Source organism: Falco cherrug, chromosome 18 (genome assembly GCF_023634085.1).
Source record: "Falco cherrug isolate bFalChe1 chromosome 18, bFalChe1.pri, whole genome shotgun sequence".
NCBI lineage: Eukaryota > Metazoa > Chordata > Aves > Falconiformes > Falconidae > Falco > Falco cherrug.
Window position 1 is genome coordinate 4,006,034 of NC_073714.1, and position 23,834 is coordinate 4,029,867.

At 43.6% G+C, this 23,834-nt stretch overlaps 2 protein-coding genes across 2 annotated transcripts in view; one reads left to right on the forward strand and one right to left on the reverse strand.

The window, feature by feature from the left end:
* On the forward strand, positions 1-23,399 carry LOC102058546 (zinc metalloproteinase-disintegrin-like batroxstatin-2). Its single transcript, XM_005438054.4, has 24 exons — positions 1-148; positions 2,999-3,099; positions 3,710-3,786; positions 5,631-5,709; positions 7,443-7,519; positions 8,576-8,771; positions 9,225-9,287; positions 9,708-9,779; positions 10,329-10,498; positions 11,176-11,260; positions 12,519-12,649; positions 13,418-13,595; positions 14,088-14,177; positions 14,868-15,063; positions 15,737-15,839; positions 16,245-16,401; positions 17,093-17,173; positions 17,739-17,817; positions 18,738-18,828; positions 19,139-19,238; positions 19,499-19,564; positions 19,891-19,968; positions 20,989-21,051; positions 21,177-23,399. Exons 1-24 carry the CDS (start codon positions 100-102, stop codon positions 21,207-21,209), a joined length of 2,415 nt encoding a protein of 804 aa, XP_005438111.1. The 5' UTR covers positions 1-99; the 3' UTR covers positions 21,210-23,399.
* The window catches only part of ENTPD4 (ectonucleoside triphosphate diphosphohydrolase 4), a 248,466-nt gene that overhangs the window by 177,517 nt on the left and 47,115 nt on the right, over positions 1-23,834 (reverse strand). The window lies entirely within an intron of this gene.

A 23,834-nucleotide genomic window follows, 5' to 3' on the forward strand; every position in this document is an offset into this window, starting at 1 on the left:
CACTCACTGCCTCTCATTCACTGCCCGGCACGGGGACAGGCTGGGGACCCAACTTTCCCACACCACGGAGGTTACTCCTAGGAGACAAACACAACCGAGATGACCAACCTACTCCTTGTTTCTGTTGTTTTGCTACATTTGCAACAAGGTACGGCTCTTTTTTTTTTTTTTTTTTAAAAAAAACCCCTTTAGTAGTCATTGTTATGGATGGCTTTGTACAGCTTTTATGGATTTTTAATTATTAACATGTAGATAATACGGAAGAACAGTGAATTAAAGGCATTGTGAACAAATGGCGTTGCTGAAGTAAGGGATATTTGCTTTTTTTCTTGTTGTTCAGAGTGATTATTTAAAGTTCTCTAGGTAGAGATGTACTTGTGTGAAAACTGGCCGTAGATTGCCTAAAGATCCAGAACCGGTTAGTTGTGTAAGCCAATTAAGAAAATACTTCTCCTGCAAGTGAGCGGACAATTTATCCAACTGGGACAACTTATTACACTGACAGCATTTTGGCTGTAAAACCAAAGACTTTTAATTGAATTCAATTAATAAAAGTAACTGAATTAAAATAGTTAGTACCATTATTATCTGTGTGATACTTCAGGTTACAGGTATTTAAATGACTTAACCTTAACAGAGCACACTTTTTTTTTTTTTCCCCCACGTGCATTGTTTCTTTCAATTCATGTCAACAGGGAAAAGATTTTTTTCAGATTCTGGCATGCACACACACGCAGAGGTTTTATATACATAATTGGACATGTAATTTGTATTCAAGCAGGTATCTTTACAATTTCATTATTTGCACAGAATACCTGAAAGAGCATACAGTGCTAATGCTTAAGGTGTTACATATTTTGTTTCTTGACAAAACCAAACCTCCGTTGCCAATGAAATCCTCACTAATGATTTTTCTTCCTGGTTTAGGCTCTGGTTTAGGAAAAGTACATAATTATTTGTTCCTTATTAGCACGATTTCTAGCTGTTGTACGAGGCCCAAGGAACTTTTTTCTTCCTTAAAGCTACCGACTCAAGACAATGCATGAAGCCACAATATACTGAGTCGATTAAAAAACCCCCAACCAACCAACACCCTACCTCTAAGAACCTATTTGTTCCAGCACAAAACCAACCTATTTTCCTCGAAATGCTGTTTGTATCACACTGCAGGAAAAGGGAAAATTTAGTTCTGAGTCTCCATCCAAGTCCAGCCTGATCCTGAACCGTCTGGGCTACAGTTGGGTCTTGTATAAAGAGGCTGTAACGGGGAGTGGGTACATAAAACTATATAAATAAAATAAAAAAGCACAGAACTCTACCCTGAGAGGCCTAAAATCATGACATAAGAGTCTACTTTAAGCTCACGGAAAGACTAAGTCTGCTGAGCAGAAGATTTTTTAAAAAGTAAACCTAATTCCTTGCTTAAAATAAAAGATAAAGCATCATCATAACTTACAACACCAAGCTTGCACTCTGTCTTTGCTAATGCACAGATAGTCACTGTGTAGTGGCTCAGCTGATATAGAAAATGTATATATGGTGTATATATATACATACACCATATATATATATATGGTATATAGTACCATTATGCCCTCGTGCCCTTCCCTACAGCACTCATCTTTGTCAAAATACAACCAAGTTTATTCTGCAATTAGTTTTTGAAAGAGTTTAATCAAATAAACCAGTTGTGAAGAATTAATCTGTTTATTTTGCTGGAACAATTTGCATGAGGATGGGCTCTGTTATAACAGATCTAGAAAATTACAATAATTGGATGACCTACTCTTGTAAAAATCTGGCCTTGAGGCAGACAATTAAAATGGGAGTTGCACTCTCCCTTTGTTGTTTGTGGATTTTGTGTGTGGGGTGTGTGTGTTTGTTGTTTTGTTTTGTTTTTTTCCTTTTCCAAATACAGCCCAGTGCTGAGCCCTCAAGAATTTGCCAGTTCAGATGAAATGACCTTTTGTAGGAGATTAAAGAGCTTAGGAGGCATATAAAACCTGCTGTTGCCTTGCTGGAAACCAACACGTCTCCTGTACGACCCTGTTTTCCCAAATGCTGTACAGCAGCTGCTATTATTAACTTCAAATGATGCAACGTATGCTGCCCACCCCTGCAAGCCATGCCATGAATTAACTTCTGCCAAGAGCTTCTTAGAAGCAGAAAACAAAAAAATAAGCTTTTCATCAGCACTGCATTTCCTCAAGTCATTTTATCGCCCCTGCAGGCACATAAGATGCCTTGTGCCAGGAAAAAAGGATTGTGTGAGTTGGGGGATTACCTGGAGTCCTTACCAACTTCAAGATTCCCCTGCTGTACTGCCTATCTCCTATCATCTTCCTTAGTCTTGCTCAAACACCTTCTGCAGTGTCCTGGTTTTGGTCCCAAGGCCGTAACCCCCCTCAATCTGATTTAATAGCTGAAGAGTGGGGCTGTTAAAGAGCTTTCTCAAATATTCCTGTGAGAAGACCAGCAGAAAAGCTTTCTAAAGCAGAAATCTAGGCTTGTTCCAGACTTGCAGTGAACTCCATGAGGTTATTTGATTATCTAGAGGCAATCTTAACTTGCGTGTCATCAGGGGATAAGGATCGGAGATCACTGATTTCACAGAACCGTGGAACTTAATTCACGTCAAAATGCAAAGTTTGCACCTTGCGTAGCTGGTCTAGCACATCGGTACTTGAAACCACTTACTGGTGCTGGGGAAAGAAACCCAAACGCGACTTGCATAAAATCTTTTGACACCTGGAAATACTCAGGTCTGTCATTTCATCTGAAATCCAGACTGTAACAAACCTCGCATCAGGTCACGTAATGGGGGTGACTGCTCAGCAGACCAGATGGCTACACACCAGGGCAGGGAATACACCAGAAATGGGTGTCGCAACAGCTGAATGACTCCACAGCCCAAAAGAATCAGTCTTGACAGACATGAAATACGGTGTTTAATAAGTTATTACTGTGTTTTCATAAATATTCCTCTGTTTCTCCCTAGGGAGCACCAGCAAGAAATTACCTGGAGTTGAGCAATACGAAATAGTTTATCCACGGAAATTGCACACAGTACATAAAAGAGATGTAGAAAGAAACAAAGAGGTATTAAAAGAGATAAATTTTTTACTTTTTTTTTTTTTTTTTTTTTCCCTGGGAGATGGGGAACGTTTTGTGGAGGCAGAGTACCCTTGGTTTTCAAGGGTAAGATTCTCTGGAGCCAGAGATTTGGTCTTGGAAAAGGCAAAGAGGGAGGTACGCGCCGTATGCAGGGCACTGCCTGTGTGCCACCCCTGGGTATGCTGTACTTGCATCTCTGCAAAGATGCAGGGTTTGATTCTACTCAGATTTTTAATAACCTATGTCCTTTTTAATTTGAAGTGAACGAAATCAAATGCCTAAAAGCAAGCACGCTTTTTAATAACATCCTCTTGAAGTATGTAAGTGTTTGAATCTAAGCATCCGCTTCAGTGCTTTCCCAAGTATGCAGGATATGCGCTTAAGATGGTAGAAATGAATTTGCAAAGTTAAATTTGTTCCTTTAATTAAAAAATATGAAACAGAGTGACCTCCTGCTTATTCTATAACTGCCAGAATACTTATTTTTGGTGGGAAGAGGAGGAAAAGAATGCAGTTGGCAACTCAGTAACAGCCACCTCACAGCGAGCTTGGAAATTGTAACAGTTCATATTCTAACACTTAAAACTGTTTACAGACAAAATACGATGACACAATGGAGTATGGAATCAAAGCCAGTGGAGAGGAAGTCGTACTGCATCTCCAAAAAAATAAGTAGGTTCAATTCAACTTTGCCCTTGAGCATTATTCCGCGCTGTAAATGCCTCTGTAGGGCACTCGGCGTACAACGAAACAGGACGTAGGCTCTGCAGGACAGAGGGATTTTGGTACAAAGAACCTTTCAATCCCCATGAAAGAAGAGGAGGGGAGAGAAAGCATCATGTCACTGTTTGGTCATGTCAAATAACTACACAGGCATATCACGCTACCGTGATGGAATGACTTGCCTATACTGCTAAGTCTGCTCTCCCATTTTATTTCCTAAATGGCTCAATCCACTGAATGTTTAATGTTTTCATATTATTTCAAAGGTTTTCTCTGTCTGTGGAGAGACTTTGGGTTGTATTTATTTGTTCTGTGCTGGTAGAAACTACAGAGAACAAGAGAAATATCCATGAAATGGGGCTGTTGGCTCCGTACGCTTTCCAAAAATGGAAAATAATAATAAGATCTTGCAATAACCCTTAATAATTCAGCTTCCAGCATTCCCTGCCTTAACATTACCATTGTTGGAATTTGAGTAGTCCAACACATACTGGCATTGACAAAATGCTTCATGGAAATGGAGAGCAAGGATTGCTGCAGCGATCAGCAGCATTAAGATGGGCCGCGCAGAGGGTGCAGAGAAGCAGTGGGGTTTTTTTGCAGAACACAGCATACAAAAAGTCATCCAAAACCATACAGAGCAACCCAAAATAAAGCACAGCTGTGATTTTCTGCTCGCTGGCTCCACCGTAATATTTAGCATAGGATCAAACAAGTCTGCTTTCTTAGGTACTTTTCAAATAGCTGTGTAAATACTATGATCAGTTCATGTTAAACATAGGCGATAACTAACTGTTTGCCCCTGTTAATCTAAATACCTGGGGTGGGGTGAGGGCAGGAAAGGGGATTACATTGTACTACATCTTGCTCTTTAAAAAGAAATGGATTGCGGTAGTTTGGGGTAGTTGCCCAAACAGAAGTAACGTAGACTTGCTCTGCTTGGGTAAAACTACAGCCTCGGCTTAAAGTTAAGCATTAACTTAATGCTCTGCTGCGTAGGAGCCTGGGTGTGCAGAGCCTTGCAGGATCTGGCCTTCCATAGCAAAAGGCAAACGTGTATGCTGGCAAGGAACACAAAGGCACCTTTCCCAGTGGTGGCAGAAACAGAATAATTCATTCCACAGCCGTGATGCCCTCCTTTAAAGGTTCAGGAGCACACACGTGTGCAAAAATAAGGGGGGTTGTGTAGACCAAAAAGAAAACCCATGTTCAGACAGAACGATTACAAAGAGGAAATGAGATGTAAAAAAGCTGTGAACAAAGGAATCAGGCAAATATACGTTAGTGTGATCTCACAGAATCTCTGCGTGTGCACGCATGTACGCATACGTGTATGCACGGGCACATGTGAAACAGACGGGGCAGCTTTGCCACTGAACTAGACCTTTGCTAATTACAGTCAGTGGGGGTGAACTGGGAAGGGAAGGGAACAGAACCATTTCACACACACCCTGGAGCGGTGGAACTGCCTACATGAATCGGAGGCCAAAAAAGGATGAATATTGCATATGTAATTGTACATTTACTTTCAGATCTACTAGGAGATTAGTTTATACCGATGAAACAAGTAGACTTTAATTGCTTTCTTATTTTAGAAACGTTCCTTTGTTTGAATAAGGATTACTAACCAGCAGAATTCCCCACCCAGCAGCTTTGCTTCCCTGGTTTTTCAATACTAATAATAACCTGAGTAATCATTTGAATTCCTGACATACTTTGCACATTATGTAATCGCCTCATTCCTAGATGACTACTATTTATTTTGAATAATAATTGCACTCGACTCTTTGCAGGCGTCTATTAGCTAGAGACTATACCGAAACAGTTTATTCTGACGACGGTCAACAAATAACAACAAGACCTCAGATCAAGGTAATAAAAAACCCCAAGACCTCAGATCAAGGTAATAAAAAAAGGTTTTCTTCCCCCGTGCTGGCAGTCCTGAGTTCTGTGTGAGAGTCACGGGTCCATCAAATGATAGCACACATCAAGCAGAAAGAAAAGATTTTAAACCAGAATTTAGGATGCCCCTGAAGGGACAGGGAAGATGCGACTTGTGACATTGGCAGAATGACACTGATTGACACCCGGTGAGAATCAGACACACGCTTTGCCTTTCCAAAAGCCAACCACTTTTTACCTTAATGGCTGATCAACACATTTTCTGAGCCAAATTTCTCTCTCTCGTCAGGAAAAGGGAGTGGAGCCAGGGCCATTCTGCCACTTTCTACCTTGGCAACTCGGTGACTCGCTGTTAATCTCAGTGAGATCAGAGATTCTGGTACGGACACGGTCCCTTGTTGGCTCCCGGTGCCACCCACGCTCACAAGTGAATGGACCGCAGGTTACCCCGGGTGGTTCCTCTGAGCCATGACGAATCAGTCATTCAGGTCCAGACACAAAGGAAGTCACTGCAGAAGTTATTTTTTAATTAACTCTGCAGCCACGGGGCTGATGGTCCACAGAGCCCTCACCTGAAGCTTTGTGTCCCATGTCACGTCGCGTGTTGTAACACGTGGCATACAACGCCTAATATCCTTGCTCATGGAGCAATTAGCAGGAACAGGAGGACCTTGAGTGAAGTAGATGCACGTAAAAAATTCTGAGCCAGCTTTCTTTTTGTGGAAAAAATGCCATTTCTGATCATTTCAGTTACTTATCTCCCTGGACGGACCCTGCGAATGGCAGATAACACCTACACCTCGTTAAAGACAATCTCAAACATGCCAACCAGGGCAGCTTGCTGAATCCCTGCCTTCTGGATACTTTATGATGAGCTCAGGAGTTTTTCTTTTGTGCCCTCAAAAGATGGAGAGTAATTCTCCACCTCTTCCTCTAGTTTGCAGTTTGTTGTAAGGAAGTCGCCGTGTTACAGTGGAAGGAAGGCATGAAGTGGTAAATAAAATAAATGGCAAATAAAAGTGAAACCAAACATCTATGAGAGAGCAAAAGGCACAAGGCATCGGTTTGAATACTGTGTTACAGGTCTCTCTTAAGAGATCTATTAAGGAAAACGTTATGGAAAAATTTTCCACCACACCTCACTGATTTTGAAGCCTCTTTGAACGCAGAAGTGTTCATTAGACCTTAGATCCTTAAGTCAATCAAGTCACGATAGTTTTGCCCCTAATGTTTTAATATAATATATCCATTTTGACCTCATTGAAGTGAATGCATTTAATTGTTGGGTTGATATTAATGGGTGTTTCCTTGAAATCTGGCCACAATAAAACCATCCAATGTGGACCTTAATTCAGCAGAGCACATCAGTATATGCTCAATTTTGAGCAGCAAATACAAATATTCCAATTTTCTAATTTTATGGTGTATCGATCGGAGCCCACCCTGATGGCATTTGTCCCAACCTGGGTCCCCCGGTGTTAAGGGATAACAATGATGGTACCGTAGCAAACGTGGTGACAGCCACCAGCTTTTTTCACTGTAGTGATCTCGTCTGACAGGAGCCTTCCTCAGACACTGCAGTTCGGTGTAGCTTGTAGCAAGTGTGGTTTGCCTCCTGAAATCACTGGATCTAGGCTAATCCATTGCAGTCAACGAGACATGGCCCGATTTGACGCGTTTTTTTTTTTTTTCTTTCTAAACAGGATCACTGTTATTATGAAGGTTACGTTCAGAATGATGACGATTCTGTAGCAAGCATCAGTGCCTGCAAAGGTCTAAGGTAAGGCAGAGGTTTGGCTCCCAAAGGATACCGATGGCCAAATATGTATACTGTATGAGGATAAATTTCCCAATATAAAAAAAAAAATCAGGATGTAAATTAAGTGGTGTTATCTTTCGCTTATGCTTACAAGGAAACTGGTTCAGCAAAAAAAAAAAAAAAAAAAAAAAAAAAGGGAAAGAAGGGAGAAAGAAGTTACCTTCCTACTTCAGTTTCAGAGCTTATGAACTGGAAGCTAAAGAAACAGTGATAATAATAAATTTATATGATTAACTCCATATTTGATCTGGCCATAAATCATTTGGTTGTGCTTATGGTAAACATTTAAGGTTGATGCTGCTGAGTGATAGGAACCTCCACTGACACTTCAAGAGAAGGTTAAATGTTTAGTGCTACAGCAGTCCCAGCATCAGGAAGTTCAAGCTTTTTGTATGAAAAGCTCACTTAAAAGATTTTGCTCATTTCTAATCACTGATGAGGCAGTGGTATACCACAAAAAGGCAACAGGATGGCTGTTGGGTCTGAGAAGCTGCTGCAGAATGTTTTCCTGATGGTTAGTGGAGTCTGGACAAAACCCAGATTTTCTTTGTGAACACCTCTTGCACAGTTTACATGTTAACACAGAACACTTATTTTGACATTTGCTGCTCAAAATGATTCAAAACTCTTAATGTCTTTCAGTATTTCAGCTTTTCATCTCAATTAGAGATGAAAAATCAACTTTGGATTCCCACTGAACCGAAATTCACATCTCAATCACCTCTGCTAGGAGAAACCCCCCAAATGTAAATCTAATTCATTCCTAAACCCATTTTTGACTTGACAGTCTCCTACTCAGAAACTTCACTGACCAGCCAAATCTTCCAACTGACTCAGCAGCTTTGATTTCTGCCTTTAAATTGTACATTCTGCCTGCATGCTGCCAAACTATTCCATTGCATCAGTGTTTGCAATGGTCTGTATGCTTGGGCTAAATAAATGCCGTTAAGAGATACTGTTGCTACCTTGATTTAGTCCTGTGGATTCAAAAGATCACAGTCTAACTCATTTTCTTAGTGGATATTTTGAGACCCGTGGTCAGAAGTACCTCATTGAGCCCTTGGGAACTTCGGACACAGACGAGCATGCGGTCTATAAGTACGCGAAACTCGCACAAAAGTCCATAAAAACCTGCGGTCTGATCAATAATACCTGGGAAGAGGATTCAAATGACCCCATCAATGACATCTTCAAATCCAGCAACAGTCCAGAAGTAAGTACGTGGTTAAGCAACAGTCCAGTAAGGACATGTAAGCAGAGAACTTGCAGCTGTAGGAGGACCCCGAGTAGCACAAGCCCCACTCTGTCTGGTGGCACCTCCAGAAAAGAAGCGATTGCAAACGGAGAAGCACGATCAGATCTTAAACGAGTGCAAAATCTCACAGGTCTGAGATTTCAGAGCCACCACCTGAGTTAAGCCCTCCTGCACGTACCAATAGGTGCCCATGTGCATCTTTAAACATCCAAAAACTCCTTAATAGCTAGCCTACCTTCCACAATCTTAACCATCATTTTAATAGCTAGCCTACCTTTCCAAATGAGGCGGTCCTGTTCTAAATGACTCAGCTAAATAAATACCCGCATCAGCAATACCTGGGTTTGAAATTGCAGAGGTTGAGCCTGAAACAAGCCTTAGAAGTCATTGAAACGTATCATTTTCCTTTAGATGAAAGCATACCTGAAAGCAAAAAAGTATCTGGAAGTTTACATAGTGGCAGACAATACTTTGGTGAGTACTGAAACGATTTCTTCTCATTTGACCCGCTAGACGTAAGGTTTCTCAAGAGGTACTACTCATACCCCTCAGCTCCGACTAGTACCCCAGTGCTACGCTGTGTTGTACCACTGGCTTTGGCTGGGAATAGGATTTCCTAATGCTCATTGATTTTGAAAATCCCACCTGGAGATGACAAGAATTCAGAAAAAAAAAACGTACAGCACCTGTCCTCTTCTGCACCCTACACACAGAGAGGCATTTTACAAGGGCCTGATCTTGAAACATGTTGTCTAATAAAATAATACAACAAAAAAACAATAAGTAGACCAGGCATGGTGTAGTCTGCAATGCAGTCTTCTGCGGGTTATATTTTTTTCTGGTAAATCACTTTTTTCCTCTCTTTTTTCTAACACACTATATTTACTTTTTTAGTATAAAAAGTATGAGGAAGATGTTACAACCGTCAGACAAAGGATATTTGGAATAGTCAACTTCATTAACACGGTAAGAGCAAAGACAGGGAAGTGAAATTGAAACAGAAGTGATTTATAATGTTTTTCTTTTGCAAACATCACGAATTTTCGTTACGACATGCAGGAATAAATGAAAACTGAACTTCACTGTAATTTATTAAATACGTTAAACACACCTGTCCATGCTATGCTATTCTTTGCCTTCAGATACAAGATTTCTATAAAGGAAGATTTATACCCTATTTTTTCATACTTGTTAATGAAGTGATGATCGAAATCCTTCAGAAAGATTGAAGGGATTCCTGATATCTTTTGCAAGTCAAATTTCTTCAAAAATATTGCTGGCATTGTCAAATATTTTAAGCCATTTTTCTAGTTGGTTTAAATGTGGGGGAAAACGAGATTCCATGTCTTTGTTAGGGGTTTTTTTTGCGACCTCAAAGTGTGGAAAAACTTAAATCAGGTCTGGAGCGGAATAGATGGCAAGTGACCAAAATGAACCGGTGACCAGGATGAGTGTTTGTTTCGAAGTCTTCATAAGGTACTTCATTTTTACAGCAACACTCTTTCTCTGCTGCAGGTTTATAAGGCCATAAATATCTACGTGGCTTTAACTGGCCTGGAAATCTGGACGGATGGTGATAAATGCCCCCTGAGCCGCGCCGCGGGGTTCACTCTGGACAGTTTCTCAAAGTGGCGTTTATCAGATTTACTAAAGAGGAAAAGAAACGACAATGCTCAGCTGATCACGTGCGTATCGCTCTGTTGCCTGTTTGCATTTCCAAATACGTTCAAGGAATTTGTTCTTTAAAAATTGCTCGCCAAGCTGGCAGCCGCTGTCTGTACCGAGTGGGATTTCATGCTTTCCAATCCTAGACCAAAAGGTGAGCGCAGGCTCTCTTGTCTTGCTTTTCTTTTCTGCGTGGAGCACAATTACCTGCGAGGACGTAGGATGGAAACTTTCCATCCGAATCCTTGCAAAACCAGGCAATGTAAACGGTTGCTACGTCCCAAACTCCCCTTTTCCCTGCTCTGGTGACGGAACAGTTGAGTGCCCCGAGGATGGCAGCACGGGCTGACAACCTAAGGAGCCCCAACGTGAAGTTTAATGGCTGGGAAATGCACGTCGCCAAACTAAACCGACACTCACTTCACTCTTCTGGCTCCCGTTCAATACCCTGATTCATCCAAGCACTTTGCTACGTTGCGAGCACTTCATCAAGCTCTTTACCCTCAGACAGATGCTTTGAGCCTGATGAACTGCAACGTAATTTAAGTAATTATTGTATTAAATCAGGGATGCAAAGCAGAGCTGGGAATTAGTATATGCTTAATGCCTTCAGCCTGGTTAATAAAGCAGACTTGCCTTCAGATCTGCCTCCTGGTCACATCACGGCACATCACTCTGCCTTTCTTCTTCCTTGCAGAGGCTATGACTTTGAGGGGACCACGATTGGATTAGCCTTCCTAAAATCCATATGCAGCGATATATATTCTGCAGGTATTATTCAGGTCTGATTTATTTCTGTTTATTTTAATTTTTTAAAGTGTTGTTTGGGTTTTTTTAATGTTTTTTGCTCAACCAGCAAAGAACATTAATGACAATTGTCGGGTGTACGACACTTTCACTTCCCTGTCTGGTTCACATCATTGTTTTATTAGACTGTAGACATTTGCAGTCAGAGCTTTTATTTTAAATAAAGTGCAGACAGTAAAGAAAGCACATGCAACACATGGTATCTGTGTTAGCTAAACACCAACATCAAGCTCGGACACCTGTACTCGGAGTACCAGGCTCCAACAGAGTCCAAGGAGAGAAATAAGTTATTTTCTGCCTCTACCTTAAGGTTCCCTGTTTTGAATGGGGAATTGGCTCTGACTCTCATAATGTATATCCTCAGTTTAGCCACTTGATTACAGCTGCCTAAACTACTGTAGTTAAACTTCAGCCTCAGCAGGAACCAACAAAATCCAAAACTTTACCAACACAATCCAAAACTTTACCAACACCACCAGCAACTCAACCGTTGCACCCAGCTTCAGATGCTGGGCTTGTTGGCAAGAGGAATAACCCACCTGAAATTCCAGCTTTCCCACAACATAAGGAAATCCCAGGACCATCGTTAAACCGGAATGCTCTTCCAGGCATGGGGATGCATTTTGTAGCAGCGTGATTTGCAACGCCACACTGGAAGAGCATGGCCAGTACAGTGCCTCGTGCTTTAGGTATTTCCACTACCACCTGCTGTTGATACCTCTGGATTTTACTCAGAAGAGTAGGGTATTTCCTTCCCTCCCTCCCACCAAGCAGCACAAAGCACCAAGCTAAGAGCAAAGACGTAGCACGGTGTCTGCCTTCCCGTTCTGTGCAAGCACAACAGTGACCTTGGTGTAACGAGTAATAATTATATCGCACCCACATAATTACCCTAAGCGCAGAGACAGCTATCCAGAGAGAGGATTAAGAGCTTCAGATGTTCAGTTCCCCTTAACACTCAGTTGATACTTGGCAGCCTAACTTCCTCATGTTTATTTAAAAACTAATTATACCCATTTACTCAGTGGTATCATCTTGTTGCTATTATAACATAACACAGCATAAACTGTGGAATAGACACATGCATGGATTGAACACCGTATCAATCCTCGTGTAGCAGCAAGGACAATCTCACATGAAGAAAAATTGTCTCATTTCTTAGCCATGTGGCTTCTCTGATGTTCCTACTTGTTCTGTACTCATAGAAATAATAGCTTGTTCTTGTCTCTGCAGGATCATAACAGAAATGAAATTGCAGTTGCGTCTACCGTGGCACATGAGATGGGACACAACCTGGGCATGAGTCATGACACCCAAGCCTGCACGTGTAGTAGTAAAGTTTGTATCATGACAGATACTGTCAGGTAGGAGTTGGGATGAAAAGGCAAGGGAGGGCAGTAATGCACGGGGCGCGTCAAGATGGGCTTTGGATAAGCTGCCAGGTTCAAAATGGAATAGTGATTATTTTTGTCCTCTGAGATTATTCCATTCCAAGTATTAAAAAAAAAGAAGAAAAAATTGAAGACATTCCAGGCCCTTGTAAGATATTCCCAGACAGATACCTCCCACCACCAAAACCAACTCAAAACCCAAGCCCAACCCAAACTTTAGTCAACATTATCTTGCACGTGTGGTGGAGACCCTCACATTAAACCATAAATCATTTTTCCTTACAATGACGACAGCACGGAACTGCTGTGGTATCTCGGATGGCAGAGCTTCCCCAAGATTTACTTAAAGTAGGTTTTTGTTCTCTACGCTGAAGACGTCTCCTGTGCAAACTGCATAAGGTGCTTGCATCTTTTATAAACACCCATTACCTAGGAATTTAGTTGAGTTTTCATCTCCAGCTGAACATCCTGAGCCTCTGCTGGACGGCCCACTGGCAAACTCCTAATGCCTGAAGCATCCAGGCACAAACTGTGTAGACCAGGCTTAAATCTTTGGGGTGTGCGATTTATTACATGCAATGTTGACATTTAGCACATGAAGTATTTCCAATCTGTTTGTTTCTACTTGTTTGCACCCGATAGTTTGAGGGATGGTCACTTGTTTTCTTTCCCTTGTAAAGGGTATTGCTTCTCCTTGCCTCTGCCAACCCTTACGCAAATCCTCCCGCTTTCTCAACACAGCTCTATCATCCCCAAGAAATTCAGCTCTTGCAGCCTCCAGAGCTTCGAGAAATACATGTTGAGCGACATGCCAAAATGCTTAACTAACATCCCAGATCCCAGCAGCATCATAGCACCTCCATCCTGTGGAAACGGCTTTGTGGAAAAAGAAGAGGAATGCGACTGCGGTACTCCTGAGGTATCTGCATAACCGGGAATAAAAGAATACTTGGAAGAGGTAGAGAGTTTTATGCAGGCTGTACAGTAGCAGGCTGACAGTTCAAAGCCTGAAGTATTTCTGGAGAAACTGTGGTCATCGAATTGCTGACCTGCAATGTCAGCATCCCTATAGAGCGCATGCCAAAGGGTGGGAAAGATGACCGCGTGGTTTGTTACACTGTGTTGACAGAGGAACTGAGGAGGAGGAGAAGCCATACATACAAAACCACCTCGGTAGAAACAAGTTCCCAGCACAACTTCTACCAGCACTTCCATATTCAAACACGCTCTGTGTTCTTTAAGTGCCCGCTCACGGTGGCTGGTGGGGCTTCTGGTGGGAATGGTTCTCAGGACAGCAAAGCGCAGGTCCGAGGGAGCCTCCCCTCCCTCCATAAGCAAGTCCGGGATGGTTCGTTGGGAACGAGGTACAGAGGGGACCGTCCCAGTGCCCTGACTGATGATTCTGTCACAGGAGTGCACAAACGAGTGCTGCAACCCCGAGACGTGCCAACTGACCGCAGGTTCCACATGCGCACATGGAGAGTGCTGTGAAAACTGCCAAGTAAGGCTCCTTTCAATCTCTAACCTCTCATGTTTTCCAAGGTATCCTTTTACCCCCCATGAGAAAGCAGTAATACACCTCCAAAAACCCAATCTCCTTTACTCCTAATTACTGATGTGGTGCTAGTTTGTTTTTGGTTTTTTTTTGTAATGACAAAAGCACTAAAATGTTGTCATTACAATTTTTTTTGTAATGACAAAAGCACTCTGTCCATCCCAAACTACACCATAACTATCCATTCACTCAGTCTTTCTTTGTCCATCTCAAACTACACAACTATCAATTCATTCAATCTTTCTTCGTCCATCCCAAACCACACCACAACTATCCATTCACTCAAGCTTTCTTTGTCCATCCCAAACTACACAACTATCCATTCACTCAAGCTTTCTTCATCCATCCCAAACTACACCACCACTATCCATTCACTCAATCTTTCAACCTTTTGGAGAAATGAGCGTTTTGATTATGCGTTTTCTCCTGGAAAGAAAATCTGAGTCACAATCAGGCAAAAATCTTGCCCGTCGACATAACCAACGTTAAATTAGATACGGACCTGGCTCCTCAGGCAACTTGCTGAGTGAGGATGAGATTTGTCTCCCCTAATTTTAGCCGTCTAGTTCAGCGTGAGTTTCAAACAGCACGGAGGAGCAGTGTGTGAAGTGTGCTGTTGCTTTCCCACCCCTTCAGTACAAAAAAGCAGGAGCTGTTTGCCGAGCAGCTAAGCACGACTGTGACCTGGCTGAGATGTGCACCGGCTCCTCTGCAAACTGCCCAGTGGATCGATTCCGTGTGAACGGACATCCCTGCAACTACGGCGAAGGCTATTGCTACATGGGAAACTGTCCCACCCGAGAAAACCAGTGCAAAGCTGCTTTTGGACCACGTAAGTACAAGCTGGAGTTGAAAAAATAAGGTTGCCTAAGGCAAAAGGGGAAAGAGGGAGGCAGACGTTGTCTGCTAGCAAAATTGCAAGGATCGTCTGTAAATCAGGAACAGTTTATCTATAGGAATGAGTTCTAGTTCATAGTGTACAGACACTGATTTATTATATTTAACACTGTAAGTGATTCTAATCATGCAAGTTGAAGGTCAGCACATACAGTGCAACATATTTCTAGAGAAATGGGAAGTGGCGAGCGCATTCCTCTTTTGCACAGCATTTTTGAGCTCACTTTGCAAAGGAACCGAGAGGGTATTCTTCGCTTGATAGGAAAAGAAAACATCTGCATTTCAAAAGAATGTCCGAATTTGACACACTTTCGGGTTTCTGAAGGTGTGTGGTGGCTTCCCCTCTTCCCGGTCCTACATCAGCTCCTGTCCTGGCTGTGTCCCTTCTGTCAGCTGAGATCTACTGGTTCATACTGGGGAGAGAGAGAGCACAGAGGGGGGTTCCGCTGGGGGTGCACAGCACCGTTGCAGTGCCAGTGGGTGGTTCAGGCCCGTGGGTAACTTCACTGGGAAGGGCCATTTCCTTACCAGGTAAAGGGAATAGAATATTCTTAGTTCTGCCAGGCAGAGAACCTCAGCTCACGCCATCGCATCTTCCTCTTTCACAGAGGCAACCGAAGGTGCAGCTTCCTGCTACCGGATGAACGAGAAGGGGGTATATTATGGATACTGCAGAAAAGAAAAAGGTAGTCACGTCCCATGCAAAAAAAAGTAAGCACTGTGTTACAGAACTCGCTGGGATTTGGGAAGAGAGGCCATTCCTATTCAAATTAAGAGACAGAATCAAAGAGCGCAGCCTTTCAGATGGCACCCATCTCCCTGTGTCCCTTGTCCCTTTGAATATTGCGGTGAGCCTCGGGGGAAGCTCAGAAGTGGAGGTCAGGTCAGTTAAATATTCTTTTCTGTGGGCTCTCTGAGAAGCTCGAGAGGAATTAAGAACCTGCCACCTTCTCATAAACAGAGTTGAACACACCACAGACCAAAAAAACCCCACCCCTTTCTGCAGCTTTTTCTTTGGAGTCCCTGCACACAACAAAGTCAGGCTGGAGGAGAGACCAGCTCAGACAGTTTTGCTGTGCCATGCCGTTGCTCCAGCACCTCTTGTTCTCCTTCCAGAGATATAATGTGCGGAAAGTTGTTCTGTACTGGGGGGAAGGAGATGCCTCAGGATGGGAGCCTAGTGACTTTTGAGTCCTGCAAAGCAAGTTTTCCTAGACATGGAGAAGGAGACCCAGGGATGATTCTCAATGGAACCAAGTGTGGGAATGGGATGGTTAGTAGAGACTAGCTTTTCTCCTTGTTTTCCCCCCTCTTTCAGTCTTGCTCCGACCGTTAGCTCTTTTACCAGACAAGAAAGACTTTCAAGCAAGGAGGACTGAAGTGGACACTAAACTTCTGCTGAGCTGATTTGCCATATCTTCTGCCTTCTCTGCTGAGCTGATGTGCCATACCTTCTGCCTTACATCTATCATCAATCAGTAGCAAAGCAAACGGGAACTGCTATCATTCCGATTTCTTTGTGCTTGACTGCTGCCTTATTACTTTTTACTGACATAAATGTATGTGGCAAGAGAAACATACCTTTGTATGAGGGGTTAAAGGATCATACATGTATTACTATTTTTAATTATGTCTATAATGGATGTGCTAGGCATCACTGGGTGCTATTTCCAATTTCTTTGCTATATATTTCTACTTGAGGGGGAAGGGAGGGATGAATGATTGAAGAGGAGTGGAAAGCAGTGATGTCTGTACATCTTTGTCACTTCCCTTGGCTATAAAATACCCAAAGGTCGAATGAAAAGTTATATCCACATATCAAACTCCTAACGCAGGTTTAAGTGATGTGCTGACCTGTTTCTATGCCTCCTTTTACTCTTCATCACTTTACACAATAACTTGCAAGCTCTGCATCTTCTGAAAGCGATAAATCACTTTGTTAACGTTTGTCCTGTGCATTTCAGGTGTGCAGCAATGGGGAGTGTGTCTACGCCGAAGGTTTCTTTAGATCAACCAACTGCTCTGCCAAGTGTACTGGACATGCTGTAAGATTAGAGCGTTTTATGCTATTAACTTTTTTTTAAAAAAAAAAAAAAAAAGAGAGAAAATTATGTGTATCAGCTACAGACCATATTGATGCCGGTATTTAAGACATTGCAATAGGAATTTGCAAAAAATGTTGGCGCCAGAAGCTTCCTGTATATTTTTATGAAAGTGAATCTAACCTGATATAGCATCGGTAATTTTGCTAAGGAAATGGGAGGAGATGGACACAGATCCTGTGCCAGGTCCTGCCTCGCAGCCCCAGTATCACAGCTGTTCTCCTTCAGGCCAGCTTCTGTTTCGGGAAGGTGACTGGGCTTATCTTCTCTGAACATTCAGCAACCTACAGATGTAAAGACTAACAACACTGCTGCCTCGTGCCTTGTTCTGTAGCTGTCACTGCAGAAACCCCTGCCAAAGGCACGTGCTAGCGGCCAGCCAGGCCTGTCCTGTGCACAAGCGCTAAATTTTAGGCTATGCAGAACAAGAGGGGCATGAAACCTCATGGCATTACAGCCTCGCTTGTATTTCCAACCCCAAGATATTCCTGGCTTTGTGCTTCCCTAGGTGTGTGACCACGAGCTGCAATGCCAGTGTGAAGAAGGGTGGGCACCACCAACCTGCGACAGCTCCTCGGCAATTACCAGTAAGTGCTGGGAGGCCACGCAGTGGGTACTGCCAACCCTTGGCTGAAACAAGCTGCTTTCGCTCCAGCGAGACAGCCCTACCCTGCTCCAGGGGCCAGAGCATCTCGTTGCAGGTGCTGCATCCCCAGGTCTCCGCTTCCTGCGCATCTTTGTCATCGCAGTTGATATGAATGACTGCAGGGAGCTATTTTTCTGTCTAACCCGACAGAAGTGAAACACCCAGGAGATTAGAGTAGCAGGCTTTCCCTTTCTCCATCCTGAGATAACAAGTAGCCGTATTGGCCCTGTCAAACGAGCGGAGGCAAGCTCCCAGAGGTTTTGCTGTGAGAGAGGCGGGCAAGTTCATTTCCTTATCATCTGCGTGGAACTGGCCTCCAACTGATCTACCTCGAAGGGAAAACACTTTGTGTACAGTTTTCCATGTGTTTTTGGGAAAAAAAAAATATTTCAGCTTGTGTTATTAAATATTTTTGTCCCCTCTCCACGCTCAGCAGAGCACTGTCAGCTCCCAACGCTGTGGCTTGGCTGAGGCTTTAGAATAGCTTTGTTGAAGGGAAATTGTGAAGCATTAATTGTGTACGATCCCAAAGGCCTGCACCCAGTTTTGGGTAACACCCTTGGAGAAAGAGAAGAGGGATGACACGGAAATGGTCTCGGAGGATGGATGGACAGGGCTAGGCTCGTTTAGCCCGAGGACAGTGCAGAAAATAACCAGAGCTTTCAAATACGGCAAAGACCGGCAGGAATACATTCCTTTAGTCACCATTTGTGGCAGGAGAAGCCATGAACTTGAGCAATAGCGAGGACAAATGGGGTCTAGAACTTGTGAAAAAAATGACTTTGATGGTCGTGATGGGAAACCGCTCAGTAACGGTGGACCTTTTAAGAAATAGCAACTTGTGCTCTCTCTCCCTGACAGGCTTCGCTGTCGTTGCCGGTGTGCTGGTTGTCCTTGCTGTCACAGCAATCGCAGCAGCGTTACTTATCCGCTTCCGACTACTCAAGAAGAGGTAAGATGCTTATCCCCATCAAGGGAAAAAACCAAAACCCAAAGCCAAGCCGCTTCTGGATGGGGTTTAAGCTAGGGTTTTCAAAGGAGGTGGAGGGAATGAAAATACTGGAAAGCCAAGGAAGTTGGTCCAAAAATCCCATAGCTGGGAGAGACCAAAGACCTGAAACTGTAACTTCAGATTAATCGGGAAAGGAAGGACATGACTATATGACACAGCAATAGGAGTAAGGCAGGCATTCAGCTTCAGCAAGTTGGGTTTTCTACTTCAGTCAGGGTAAGATTTACAGTTATATGTAATATTTGCATAGCTGCCAGACCAGAAGGGGACCTGGAGCTACAAACCAAGTCTTTGTGGATCAAGAACAAAGATGCAGAGAACACCCTGTCCTGGCAGCACCCACCCCGAAGGTAAGAGCCGGGGGGGCACTGCGTCAGCTGTGGTCTCCCTGGGACTGTAACCAAGGGGTCGAAACATGGAAACCCATCAGCCATAGCACGCTACGCTGCCTCAAGGGTTTCAAAATACTCATCTGGGGTTGCAAGGATAGCATTGTGAACGCCAGCAAGGGGAGGGGATGGGAACTGAGCAATGCTCCGCAGCAAAGGGGCGTGCAAAGGGCATAAACCAGGTCAGGGCTCCATCCAGCTTAACCCTTTTCTGTTTTCAGGTGAATGATAAGAAACTTCTCCTTCCCGTACCTCCACTGCAAGAGAACAAACCACAGCTCCGGAGCGTAAGTACTTCTAGAGAATTTCTTTGCTTTCCCGTTGGCTTTGGGGAAGGCAGCACATCCCGGTTCCTGCCACGGTGGAGACAGGCAAGGACAACCTGGTCCCAGAGGCTGGGGAAATCACTGAGCTCCAGAAAAGACCCAGCGTGTTTCCTCAGGGCCAAACAGCACCAGGCATCCCTGCTTATGAAATCACTGCACCTTTTTACCCCCATCAATGCCTTTTTTATAGAGAACTCAAGCCTGCACGTTCCCCTAGGAACATGCAGATGCACACGTATGTGGTACATATACGGGGTCAGTATGTTTCACATTTTCTTCTTTCACAGCCTGCCATGAGGCCAAAAGGTCCCCCACCTCCCGTTCCTTCTACCAAACCAGCCTCCTGTTACACAGAGGAGATTTTTGTAAGTACAACCTCACAACTTCTCACGTCCTTCATCTGAGTTGCAAATGACTATCAGAAGCTAATTAGTATTTTCAGTTTCTGACTGTGGCTGGAAAAAATTGATAATCACAGACATTCAAACCACATATTCTTTAGGGTAGGAGTCACCTTTTCTGCCACATAATCCTAAACCGCACAAAATAATCTTAATCAAGGAGTCCTGTAAACCATCACAAGCCTTTCTCATTAGCAATAGTACATGGAGTCCAAACCAACAGGAATTTCAGGTGTAAACACAACGCAAACAATGAGCATCTTTGCTACTACAGATGTCTGCAATGGTCCCTGTGTTGTAGAGGTGTGGTGGTCTCTAAGGATGCCACCTGGCAGGGGATCTCCCTCAGTGTGCATATATACATATATCTAGTGAATTCTTAAAAAAAGCCTTGGAAACCAGAAAAATCCAAGTATTTCCCATCAATAAACCCAAAGCATCCTACTTCAAGGGAAATGCTTCCCTCAAATATTGACTACCTCGGCATCTGGCCCTCCCGCCCACCCAATACAACCATCTTCACGCTGCCAGCATCACTGCATGGTCCTGCCTGCATGAAAAATGATGGATGAGGACTAAATAAATAAATAAATTTAAACTGACCATATCAGCTTGGTTATAAAACCACCTTTAAATCCCACTGGCTTTAGAGATGCTTTCCTCAACATGCACCTCGAACACGTTGATCAGCTTCGGCTTCCAAAGCAGTCTTATTTGAGCATGGATACTTGATACAGATTAATTCAAACCCTGAGAATAGCTCAGTGGTCTTCTGAAACAGGAGCTCTGTATCCCTTGTGCATTTATATTATTGTGCCTTCTTGCATGTGGATAGATTAACCTAATTCACCCCTAGCTTTTGCACCAGGAAAATGTTGTAGTGAATACATGAGGGAACAGTAGCAGCAGCTGAGGTCTGCGGACGTCCTGCAGCTGCTCAAACAGCAAAACCTGATGGCATTTAAACAACATTTTTTGTTACAGGCACCAGAAAGAAAACCTGCTCATCTCCCAGTTCCCAAAGGCAGACCTCCACCTCCACCAAAGGTAACCGGAGTTCAGATGGGAACAGCAATTCCTTCGGGCTGTAATTCACTGACATGGCACGAGGCACACTGTGATTTAACTCTTTTTTTTTTTTTTTTTTTTTTTTTTTTTTCCCCCCCACGTAGGCTTTAAAACCTCCAATTAATCCCAGGGTATGAAGCTTCTGAAGTAGGGCTGATTGAGATACCTGGAATTTTCAGGGACAATTTGTACGTCCCTTGATTCCTCCACTTTCAGGCAACCAAGATCTCTTTAAAACAACAACAGACTGTCAGCTTGACAGCTGCTTTGCAAGAACAAGTTTGCTTTTTCCAACAGCGAGGAACCTTTTGACGATGACATCAAGCTACTGTCCAAAAGGAAACAAAAGCAGCATCACTACTTGCACTGAGGTGTAGGCTGGGAGTAAGTTAGGAAAGCCGTTTAGCACATCCTAAGCCCTTGGCCACTGCCGCAAGATGTGGCTGCACTGGGATGCCCTGCGTCCACACTGCTTTTCTGGGTACAGACCCGGGAAGATCAGGGGAAGCATGGGTGTTACGTGTTTGTATAATTGTACAATTTTTGCTACATTTCCGGACCTTTGCCAGCCCTCTCTTTGGCGACAGAGCAGACCTCCTCTCCTCCATCTGCAAACTGCACGTTCTGGTCCAAGAATAATCCTTCCCGCCCTTGGGGGAAAAAATTGTCCTCACGGCCTGAGCTAGTTTTCAAACAATTTGGATTACATACTGGAAATGCACTGATTCTGGCAAGATCCTTTTGGATCGGGTTCTCTCATTAATCCTTAGATTACCTGTTCAACAAGCTTCCTCTGCTGAGTTGGTAGGACTGGAGACAGGCTCCGAAGCGAAGCACGCGGGAGTCAAACCACTCGCTGCTTGCAAGTGCTCCCAGAGCACGACTGGCTTGCAACTGGCTGTGCCAGTTTAAAGAGAGCTCCAGCTGCCACCACTGCACTTGGACAGGAAAAATTTAGAAAAGCGCAGTCAACAAAAATCCTTAACGATTTATTTCATTTGCCCCTCAGCTCCAGGAATAGCCGAGCATTTCTCCCGTCCAGAATATACACACCTTGATGTTTTCATTTAATCGCTCTTGCAGCGGTGTGTGTTATTGTAAAGTTGCTAATGAGAGCTGGGCTGGGCACCAGGGTTTGTTATTATGGGACAGCGTCGCAGCGCGAGGCTTTGCACACCGGTTTATTACTGTGGGGTTCTTCATTCGCTCTGCCCTGCTGGCATCAGCATTGTTGACACTATCGGCCTGCTGGCGTGGATCTGCATGATACTGTTGGCGCTGATGTTAATGATACAGTGAGGGTGCTGGCGCTGATGCTATTGTTACCGTTGGCACTGATGTTCACGCGGTTGGCATCCATCATTTTCAGTTGAAGCGCACAGAAGGGTTTTTCAAGGAACAAAAATTTTACCAGGGATGGGGGGGGGGGGGGGGGGAAGGAAAAAATTAAAAAAGAGAAAGAAACAAAACCGTCTGGGACGCAAAGTACTCAAGATTTTATAGAGGTTCCAGTCTGAACTGGATTTGGGTTTGGATCGGGATCAGAGTCAGGACAGACCCAGATGGCTTATGCTGTGGCTCAGGAAGGCAGCTCCCAGCCCTTGGCCGTGGCATCTTTGCCCAGGCAGAGCACCCGGCCACCAAACTACCAAAACAAACCCTGGGGCCTCGGGCCAGCATCCCACACTCCCCTGTCCCTGGGCTTGCTTCTGACCAGGGCCTGTTAAGACTTTTTAAAAAGCCCCATCTTCAGAGGGCCTGAAAGCTTCTGCTCAAGTTCACGACCCAGTTGACACCCGCAGAAGTCCTGATCCACGTCATCTTGTCCGGCTGCCGACCACGTACCTGCACGGTGACGTCTCCAATGCAGAGCCTCGCTATTTGCAGCGAGCCTTACCACGGCGGCACACTGCACATCCATTGTGTCTGATGCAAAAATGCATCTAAAAAACCCCCAATTTCTTCTTCTGGGCTCATCCATCGTGTCTGATGCAAAAATGCATCTAAAAAAACCCCAAATTCTTCTTCTGGGCTAGGCTTGCTCTGAGGTTGCCGATCAAGTACAGACGAATGGAATTACAGCCTTCGGTTTGAGGAGTGACGTGTTTTGGTTTTGGTTTTTTTTTTTTTGTTTCAGGGTAAATGTTACTGGAAGAGCATCACATTTTTTTTCTGCTTTGCCTAATTGTTCCTTTATTTCGGTTGGAAATGGATTTTAATCTGTCTGTATGTGGCTATGGTGTAAAGACTCAGAATTTATTTTTTATGACCTGTAATTAATGTATTGACAAAGATTTCTGTATTAAAATTATTCTACCTGAACTGGAGGTAGTTGTTTTGTCTTATAATCATTTGCACATGAAACACTCAACAATAGTGTAAAATTAGGATAATTTATAATATTGCCAAATCCCTTAAATTCCCAATTTAGACCAAAAAGATCGTTCACAGGTGTTGCCAAACCCTGCCAAGTTAGCCAGAAAACTGAATTAAATTTATAGTAAGTGTTGACAAGGCACTGCATCACAATTTTTCTGTCAGCTTAAAAATCTACTTCTTCATGGTTTCTGACCTTGTCCACTCTACGAGCACTCAAGAATTTTCCAAGGACACCGAGATTTGAAACAAGCTGAGGTCTAGAGCCTTGCTTTTTCTTAATTACCTTTCTAAAATTCAACTCCCAAACCACGGAGCTTGGGTTTATGTTCTCCTGCAGAAAACCTGCACCCTGCCCGACCTGTGCGGGCTCCAACCTTGATACC